Source organism: Grammomys surdaster, unplaced genomic scaffold, assembly GCF_004785775.1.
Source record: "Grammomys surdaster isolate TR1022 unplaced genomic scaffold, NIH_TR_1.0 126176, whole genome shotgun sequence".
Classification (NCBI taxonomy): domain Eukaryota; kingdom Metazoa; phylum Chordata; class Mammalia; order Rodentia; family Muridae; genus Grammomys; species Grammomys surdaster.
Genome location: NW_021620983.1, coordinates 6,682,319 through 6,692,919, shown reverse-complemented (window position 1 = coordinate 6,692,919; position 10,601 = coordinate 6,682,319). Strand labels below are relative to the sequence as shown.

The window sequence follows — 10,601 nt, the reverse complement described above, 5'->3', positions numbered from 1 at the left end:
CTGCCTGCCTGCCTGCTGCCTGCCTGCCTGCTGCTGCCTGCCTGCCTGCTGCCTGCCTGCCTGCCTGCTGCCTGCCTGCTTGCCTGCTGCCTGCCTGCCTGCTGCCTGCCTGCCTGCTGCTGCCTGCCTGCCTGCTGCCTGCCTGCTTGCCTGCTGCCTGCCTGCTTGCCTGCTGCCTGCCTGCCTGCCTGCCTGCCTGCTGCCTGCCTGCCTGCCTGCTGCCTGCCTGCCTGCTGCCTGCCTGCCTGCCTGCCTGCCACTGTGTTCCCACCATGATGGCCTTGGACTCTCACCCTCTGAAAGTGTTATTAACCCTAATAAATCCTTCCTTCTATAAGTTGTCTTGGTCACAGTGTTTCATCAGAGCAATGGAAAAATAACTAAGACTAATGTCCTGCCATCCCGTGGCTATTTTAATTTTATGTTTACACACATAGATCGCATATCCTTCCCCCTCCCTCTGGTTAAACACTGCTTATTCCTGGATGGCTATAATCTTTACTGCTGAGGTCTTCACTGGGAGTCATCACACAAATGCAATTGGTACTCACTCTGACCCGGATAACATTGATCTCCACAGCCATCAGCAACCCGTTCAAGATGACCATCACTCCCGTGATGCAGAAGCGCAGGTCTGACACTCCCCACCCCAACTGCCAGTATTTGACCAACTTTATCGTCTTTGTAATAAAGGCCATTACCCAATACAGGAATAAAGCTGCAGAAAGAGAAGGGGAAATGTAAAGCTTCAGTAGTACTTAAACACAAACACTATTTCATTTGCAAACAGTTTCTTTAGTAAGAAACAACATGTACGTTTAAGTGTGTGTCATGGGCTTTGAATTGAAAGTATGACACAGGAGGAGACATAGGGGTCAAGGTTCAGTCTTGCATGTGGATATCCAGTTTCCCTCAGCTCCTGTTACTGAAGAGACTGCCTTGCTCCCAGTGTTTCTGTGCCTCTGTGCCGTCATTTGGTTGTAAGAGAACAGCATTATTTCTGAACTTGATATCCCTCTTCCAATGGCCTGTCTCTTGTGAAACCAATGGCATGCTGTTTTGATTACTAGAGCTTTGTGGCATCTTTTGAAGTCATGTGATGTCCCTGCCTTGCTTTTTTTCTCCTCAACACTTATTCAGTTATTTGATATCTTTTATTTAGTCAGATGTGAAGAGAACGGCCTTAGGGTTTTGTTGGGGGGGGCGGTCATTGAATCTGTAAATTACTTTGGAGCATGTCAATACTTTGATCATGTTATCCACAAAAGTATGAAAATAAGTTAGAAATATTAAGGGCTTCTACTCCAAGCCATAAGGAGACATAAGGATAAATCACTTGCCTTCAGGGTTTATGTGACTCTGTGGTACTGTCTCCGACCTTATTTCTCAAGACCTTCAGCTGTATGAAAGTCAGCATTTGTTAGGTGAACTCATTGTAGTTCTTAGTGTGTGGGAGTCATTGTTTGCATGGACTCATCATAGGATTTACCCAGCTGTTCAGTAGGGCTTCTGCTGTACAGCTAACCTTCAAGAGGAAAGTGATTCTTCTCAAACAAGTAGTCTTAACCAGCACAGCCATTTGCAGGACACAGAGGAGAGCAATGACCCAACAGTCATTGTCCTTGACTAGTTGTACAAAAGATGGATGGAATTCTTCATTCCTCACTACCACAGCCAGCATTATGCCATGAATGTGAATTACAAGCAACGAGATCCCTATACTTCTTTGGAAAAGAATGTAGTCCACTCTGTGCAGGTCATTACAAGTGAATACAGGATAAAAATGGATCTAAAACACACCAAACAATCCAGCTGAGCAAGACTTAGCAGAAACAGAATGGTTGAAGGTGCTCTACCCTTCCTCACTGAAGCAGACCTGAACATTCGAATCAGACTTAAACATACATCAGGTTATATTTTAGCTTAAGATATGTAAATAAGGTTAGACTCAGGGAAAAATAGCAGACCAAATGATCCACAGTCTAATGAGATCTAACTTAAATACTGGAGACAGCTTAAAAATAAGTGATGGAAAAAATGTAACGTGAAAGAAGGAAAAGTAAGACCCTGGAGATGTAGTGTTAATTCCAAGCCAAGTAGACTTCAAGGTGGAATGTTAGCTGGAAGAAAAAAATATCTCTAATAATGACCAAAGGGCCTATTTTTCATCAGTCAAATTGTGAATGGCCTAATGGAAATGTGAAGACCTGGACACTATCAAGCATCTCATATCATTTGATGTTTGTAAAATTATTGAATATTTGGCATTATAAAAGCCACTCACTGACCATGGAGCTGGTAATTAGGAAATGTGGCCTAATAAAATTAAAATAGGAATGAGTAGGCAGTGGTCAAGTCAATTCTTGCACAAGCAGCCAGTGTGAGTTCTGGGTTTCAAATTCCCAGAACCGTGTGAGTGCTGAGAGCTTTCACTGAATCTCCTGTCACTCCAACACCCAGAAGGGCAGAGATGGGGAACCCTGGAGAAAGCTGGCCAGCCAGAGCAGCTGTAGGTGTGAACTCTTGGTTCACATGAAAACACCTACTTCAGAGAATAAGGTAGAAGAGCAAGATGGTTCCTAACATCCACCAGAGGTACCTATATGTATGTGCACACTTATGCATCTGTACTTGTACATGCAGGTACCCACACGCATATGAACATGCATACACATGGGTATAACATACAAACAGGCACATGAAAAGGGAAGGAGACAAAACGACCGGATTGAAATCATTAAGAGAATGTTTATATTCAAGTCATAACGTAATTAACTTTTAAAAACAAAGCTAGACGTGATGGCACACACCTGCAATTGCAGAACTTGGAAGACCCAGACAAGAGTATGAGAACTTTGAACTCAACCTGGACTACATGTTAAGACCCTGCCTCAAACACAAAGGGAAAAGGTCAGGAATGAGACTGGAGAGACAGCTCAGAAGTTAATAGCACTGGCTGCTCTTCCAGAGGACCCAGGTTCGATTCCTAGGACCCATCTGATAGCTCACAACCATCTATAATTCCAGTTCCAGAGGATCTAGTATCTTCTCAGGTACACACACAATACATAGCATGTGTCACCAAAATACCCATACACATAAAATTTTAAAACAGAAGTGTTACCTTTTTTTAATAGGTCAAGATCAATGTGTGTCACCTCTGAATAGTTGCTTAGTGGGTGACAGAGACTTAGTATTTTAAAACAGTTCCCACACTTCTCATCTCTCAGTTTCCACGTGCTCTCAGTCCAAGCATGGGTCATCTGGATTCTCTTACCAAACGGCAAGCCAGGAGATGACAGGGGCTGGAGGGTCAGCCCAGGACAAGCTGACTTTGAACTTCTATCCTTGCCATTTTTGTTGGATTCTCCTTGACCCCAGGAGAATATGACAGACTAGGAATACTGAGCACAGTTGGTTATCTACATGTCCCCACCCTTACAAATTAAATCAAGTGTGTCTAACCCATGTGAAAGAAGAGTTCCTATTACACTATCCCAACTGAATTATAACAAAAATTCTATTACCTATGTAAAAATTTCGAAAAAAAAGTAAACTAAGAATAAATATTATAATGTTAGATGTTTAGTTCTGGGAAGGTCCCATATCAATGTTTCTACCTTAAAGGTTAGGAAAAAGAGGACAAAGAACAGAATCTAAAATAGGAAGGCAGTCGACCAAGAGTGGAGAAGGATACCACTCACAGTGAACAACCAGTGAAAGGAGCACACTTGGGAGCACAGACAAAGCTGACTCTTTCAAAGGATTGCAGCAGACTGGTAATTTTCTGGCCAGGTTAGACAAAGAGGGAGAATAAACACCCTGTGCTGGGAATGGAAGCAGTTCTGTCTCTGTAGTCTACATGTGTGAGGAGGATATCCAGGGGCAACTGCATAGGACATCCAATCTGGAAACTTAGATCAAAGGGAATTGCTTAGAACCAGTGGGTGTGTGTCTGAAATAAAACAAACCTTGTGCTCTAAGGGCATCTTCTACAAAACTGATTTTAAATGGATCAAGGTTCTAAATGCAAAAATTAAAACAATAGACTTACCTGATAAAACACAAGATAGGAAATGTTTCCAAAGACACAGAAAGCAATAACAATACAAAAATGTTAGATAAACTACAACACAGCCAAATTAAAAATTTCTGCTTAACAAGAGACTCAGTTAAAGAAAGGAGTTTGGGTGCTCCAAATTACGATCTCAGAGGATAAATTCTACAACCGAAAGATAAAATACAACTGGCTGAAAATAGAACAAAGCATATCGACAGCCACTTTAAAAAGATAATGGGGATGACAACTTCACACCTTACAAAGATGCAAGCCAGTGAACTCATCAAATGACACTCCGCACGCGCAGGCAAGTGTAAGATGCTCATTAAAGCCACAGTGAGGTACTGGTGGGCAACTGCCACTATGGCTACATTAGGTGGACCAATCTCACCAAGGCTGTGCCCATGTGGAACTAAAGGTCCCACATACTGCTACTGAAAATATAAAGTGATTTGAGTCAACATCTTCTGGCCCAGCAATCTCTTCAGTGGCCTAAAGCAATAGACTCCTGCATTCACAAAACTCTTCACGACAGCCTTTTTACTTTCATGATAACCCAACTCTAGATACAACCTAGGTAAGCATCAATAACACAGGGGAAAGGTGACATGTTTGTACAGAGGAATATTACACAACTGTTGATTCCAAGAACAAAACCCAACCTAAAGGAACTGTTAATGAGCCTCACAGAATCATGCTGAGAGAAAGCAGCCTAACTTACAGAGGTTAGACTGACTAATCTGTGTGACACTGGAGAACAAGCCAGTCTCCATTGCAGTGGAGGAAATCAAGATAGATATTTTCTCTGTGCAGATGGAGGGGACATGAGAGTAGTCTGAGAGGGACAGAGAGTTTGTGCATGGCTGAGGGCTATGCTGTGGCAGGACGATGGTGCTCACAATCTGACAACTCAGGGCCTCTTCGTCTCAAGTATGCAAATTTTAGTTCACGAGAACTGTAGACAAAGATCTAATTCTGGTTAGAATATATGTGTGAATAAAGATTAGAAAAATATATGGATATATATATATATATATATATATATATATATATATATATATATGAATGTATGGATAAAAATGAAGATTTGTCTAAAACAGTATGCAAATTTTAGTTCACAAGAACTATAGACAAAGATCTAACTCTAGTTAGACTATATATATCACATATACAAAGTATACAGTTAGTTTTATCTATATAGCTAGACTATATATCTACATGTATACATATATATCAATAAAGAATAGAAAAATAAAGATTTGTCTGAAACAGAGTGAGTTCTAAATTGAAACTTTTTAGGTAATGGATAAGAAGTTGTATAATTCTTTCAATTTTCTGCAGGTTTGGAAAACTTCATCATAAATTTGTAATTGAAACAAAATTACAAATTCATGATTTCAAAATGAGCATTTCTTTCTGATACTAAGTATCTCTCTTATAACAAGTGAAAGAGTCTTTTAATTCTCTAGTGCTTCATTTTAGTAATAAAGTAAGGCCCTCTCTCAGACCTACATAACAATTGTGCTCCAATTTTGACTTTAAGCCCTTAGGTACATTGCTTAACTTTCTTTCTATTTTTATTCTGTAACTTAATTACGTAGTTTGACTTTTTTTCTTTTTGTTGCCAATTAGAAAGTCAAAGTCAATTAGCAGTCAAAGGAGCTGGGAAGGCTAACTAGAGAATCTTAGCCCTGTTGCAGGGGGGAGGGGCTGAGATTTGAAGCGATGTCCCTCACACTGTGACTGTGGACTTTCCCACAAGCTACAGTGTTTCTACTCCCAGGGGTCATCTGAGGACTCACCAGCAGCTCCAGAGCAGTGCCATCCTATGACATCAACAGAGGATGGGAGAGGCCTTTGGGAGGGGTCTCAAGACTCCAAGGCAAAGGGATACATGGAGCTATGTAGAATGACATGCTTGTGGGGCCACTAACATGCAAGAGCTCTGATTGTTAGAAAACAATTCCTGGTGTCCTTAAGGCCAGCACATCCCTCTCCTTCTCCCCAGAACAACACACCACAGAGTCATTTAGTGGAGGGATCATGGAACTGTCACAGCTCAGGCCACCTTAATGTATATCCACCCTCACATTCACTGAGAGACTATTGAGAATTAAGTGTTTCCCGTGCTTCTTACTATCAACCTTCTTCAATATATATATATATATGGAAAGAAACCAGACTGTTCTTTGGGGGAGGATGGTTTGAAAATCTATGAGAATATTTACCTAAAAGTAACTTAGGGAAATTTGATGTTTCAATGTTATGATAATAGACGATGGACGTTGTCGTGGCGACAAATCCCATCACAGCCGGCATGAAAAGGTGAAGATGCCTGGATGTCCGCTGCCTAGAGAGAGCAAAACACTGTTGGTGTCTGAAGCAAACCGTTCTGGAGAATGCGTCACCCTGTTTGCAATCTTCTCCTGAGAACTTACTCAGCTGTGTTTAAAGCCAGACTGCAATAATAGTTGCTTGAGAGCATGTGAGCAAACACACTGCACCTGTGTGACATAGTTGTGCTGGAAGCGTTTAGCGTAACAAAAGAACACAAATTAAACACAATGAAACAAGGTCTTCAAGTGATTACAAAAGTGAACATATACCCACCGTTCTACGTATGTAGACAGATACATTGATATACAAGGTATGGATCAAGGAAGACCTGCTGAAGTAATTTAATGATCAGATCAAGTGAATGCTTAAAGAATAGGGAGAAGGACATATTTGAGGAAGTGTGATACAGAAAAGATGCAGCTGTCCTGGACCTCACCATGTAGATCAAGCTTGCCCCGACATAGTTCCGCCTGCCTCTGCTTCCTCAGTGCTGGGATTAAAGGCATGTTCCTCTCTATATACATGGCTCCATATCAATATTTTAATAAAAGGTATACCATGACCTAGGCACATGATCAATATTTTCCTATTGCTTGAATTTATTCTCTTATTATGTGAGATAAAAATAGACTATACTTGCATTTATAAGTAAACCTCATCGTATTTAATTTCCTAATATACACTGAGAAGGACAAAATTCCGTTAGAAGTATGACTTCATGCGAATTCTGATACTAAACTTCTCTCATCCTTTACTTGTGTTTCTTTGTCTTGATGGGTCTCAGGCTCCCTTAATGCCTTCCTCTCTATCTCTATTTCTTTGCAGAATAAAGGAGAACATCTGAGAGCTGATGACCGTATTAAAACATAAACACAGAACTTTTAGGGCTATATTCCATTTACATCAAGACAGACATATATATATATATAAAGATATTTAGTATCAATATAGATTCTATATACCTATTTTTAAAGATAAAGTACTCATTAAAATGTGTCAAAAGACAGAACTTTCTGGATAAGAGAACAAGGAAACATGAAAGCAAGTGACTGAGTACAAGTCACAGAGATCTAAAATTATTTGTCAGATCAATTATGTAACAAGACAACAGAGAAGGTGAAGCCCAGAGGGACCAGGGAGAAAGTTCCCCAGGCAAAGGGTTTGGTGTGCAGGTGTGAGGACCTGGTCTGACTTCTCAGAACCTGTGTAAATAGCCAGGCAGGGTACCACACATCTACATCCCCACTGTCCCAGTGTTCATAAGGAGCAATTCGGATCTGAGACAGCTCAGGGACCAGCTGGCCTGGCAGAAACAATGGCAAGGGACTCGCACATCAACATGGCAGAAAGTGAAGACCAACACTGGATGTCTTCCTCTGACCTCCATGTGCATACTCTACTCACTCACAAGAGCATACATATGTCATACATACTTGCGCGAAACAAAAGCAAACCCACGTGCTTATCCTGTACGATGAACGACAGTTGTTGCTGCTAATAAGTCATGATCTGATCCCTCCCCCACAATCAAGTCTGGTGATGTGCTCTTGCCTACTGTCTATCTATGTGCCGAGTGCCACACTCTAAGATACTGGGTGAGCTGAGTCACTCACGAGTCTGAAACGATGCCTTCTGCTATCTCACAAACGTGCACAAACAGGAGCGCAAACGTCAGGATCCATCTCAGGTTGTGTCCGGGAAAATGAAGCCATGTGTTGTGATGAATTTGCACTTTTGAGCTTTGGCTCCCCCATCCTGAGAGACAAGGGGTACAAGAATGTGATTAACATAAAGGTCAGCATCACCACAGGTTTACTTTACATTGTTATATGTTGTAAGCTTTGGGAACATCCTGAATCCTAATGCCTCACACCGATGGAAACTCTGGTCTGTTTTCATTATCTTCAAAATAACTACTTGCATTAGATTCACAGCACCATGGAAGAGCACATTAACTCATGTGACGTCGCTCAGAAATGATGCTCCACCTCTGAGAACAGCATGATCTTAACTGATGCTCTTATTACACCCTTGGCTCACCGAACAAGACAATTGAATGACAATATCAAAAGGAAATCAGCATCTATAAATTTTTAAAACATGAGACTTGCAGGGGACTAAGGAAAAAGGCCTATTTGGTGGTACAATCTGAGACATATTTGAGTCAATTCTGAATCACATGCATACCTGTATGTAAGTGTGTGTTCATGGTATGTGTGAGCATGTATGTGTGAGCACATGTGTGTCATGATGTGCATAGAGAAACCCACACTTTCCACCTTGTGTAAGACAAGGGCTCTTCTTGGTCACTGCTGACCTGTAAGCTCTTGGAGATTTTCCTCTCTCCCTCTCATCTCCCCATAGGAGTGCTGAGAATATAGACATGTGCATATTCCTTTATGTGGGTCCTGGAGATTCAGACTCAGGTCCTCGTGCTTGCACAGTAAGGGCTGGTGCACTGAGCTGCCTCCCTAGACCTGACACATACGCACATCCTATGAGAAAATGATCCCCTCTGGCCGGGCCAGCACTGTTCAACAAGTCTATCATGCTTTTCTCAAAGAAAGCTGACACTGGCCTATAGAGATGGCGCAGCAGTTAAGAGTACATACTGATGTTGTAGAGGACCACAGTTGGTTCCCAGTACCCCAGACAGGCAGCTCACAACCGCCTATAACTCTAGCTCCAGCTGATCTGCTGGCTACTGGGGGCATCACCTACACATGGGTGTGCACACGTACACACACAATTTAAAGTAAACTAAAAGAAAAATATGTAGTTATTCATACAAGCCTTGGGAAGGATTAAGAACACTAACAGCTCACCTGAAGCTCACAAAGGAAGAAAGCCTAATTACTTCTTGGCCAATTTTTAAGGTTTTCCTCCCCAAACTGTAGGTAGAGAGATTACATCATGTCATTTATGGTACTCTACAAGGGAATCATGCCTCCATTTTTTTTTACCCTTTTCTTTCTTTTTCTTCTTTGACTACAGAAATATACAATGTACTTCAAAAACAAATGAGGATCTGTACCACAAATAGTGCCAGAGAGAAGCTCTGTTTGCATAAGGGGACCCCAGCAGCATCCCAGTGAAGAAAACCAACTAGAGGCTTTGTGCTTCCAGATGAAATTCACAACAGAAAGTAAGCTTTCCTAACACGTTCTGAGGTCTATGCTTTCTTTCACCTCTCACAGGAAAGCTCTGTGTGTCTCCTGTAATGTCATGATTTCCCTAGTGTGTGGCGCTTCTTTGATACTGACCTAGGTAAGAAGCCAATGTCAAAATAAACATTCCATCATGTCCCATTGCCAGTGTCCACTCTAGTCCTCCTATTTGAATATTCTTGTGTTCAACCTCTGTGATGGCATTAAATGGGGGGATGTTAGAGGCTAAGGGTCTATCATGATATGAATTATTAACTCTACACCTGTCACAGTTACCACTACATTACTAACTGAGTGGCATTTATTCTCTCTGGTCCTACAATATTCTGTCTCTATACATTTATTCAACATAAACATCAACGTACCAAGAGTGATATGGGTCTCCTTGTATACCTTATAACAGAAATTCTTTGATCACTGTTGGAATGTTAGCATGTGGTACCCATGTAAGTTTGGTTCTCTGTTGCTACAAGAAACACTATGACTAAAAGCCACTTGGAGAGGAAAGCATTTAGTTCACCTTACATTTTGTAGTCCTTCATCAAGGGAACCCAAAACATGAACTCAAGGTAGAAGCTTGGAGCACAAACCTTGGGGGAATGTCACTTACTGGCTTGGTTCTCTGACTAGTTCAGCTTCCTTTCCTATAGAACACAGGCCCGCCTGTCTAAGGATGGCCCAGAGTGATGAATTCTCACCTGAAATAGTTTGCCAAATAAGCCGTATCCCTCTTACTTTTGTCAAGGTACTTAACCTTACGTCAACCTTAATCATTTTATACGTAGAAACATTGTTTAATGTTTAACAAGTTAGCAGGTTTATTTTTTCCTGATGTGGTTGTGATGCCTGTAACTCCCACAACTTAGGAGACTCAGGCAAGAGGACTGCAGGATCCAGGGCAGAGTGGGCTGCGTATTAAGCTCCACATGTCTGAGCTCTATAACAGAGACTTGTCTCCAGAAAAAATAAAAACAAGAAATTAGTAAAATGATCTGTTTCGGTTGTTGGCAGGAAGTTTCACAAATCATATATAGTTG

At 41.4% G+C, this 10,601-nt stretch overlaps 1 protein-coding gene across 1 annotated transcript in view; it reads right to left on the bottom strand.

Annotated features, from left to right (window-relative positions):
- Nucleotides 1-10,601, bottom strand: part of Abcc9 (ATP binding cassette subfamily C member 9) — a 113,495-nt gene that overhangs the window by 96,469 nt on the left and 6,425 nt on the right. Inside the window, exons 4-6 of the mRNA XM_028757519.1 lie at nt 8,011-8,152; nt 6,289-6,410; nt 552-718 (exon numbers count right to left, since the gene is read on the bottom strand). Of these exons, the coding sequence (XP_028613352.1) occupies nt 552-718; nt 6,289-6,410; nt 8,011-8,152 (431 nt within the window). The remainder of the gene's footprint in view (nt 1-551; nt 719-6,288; nt 6,411-8,010; nt 8,153-10,601) is intronic.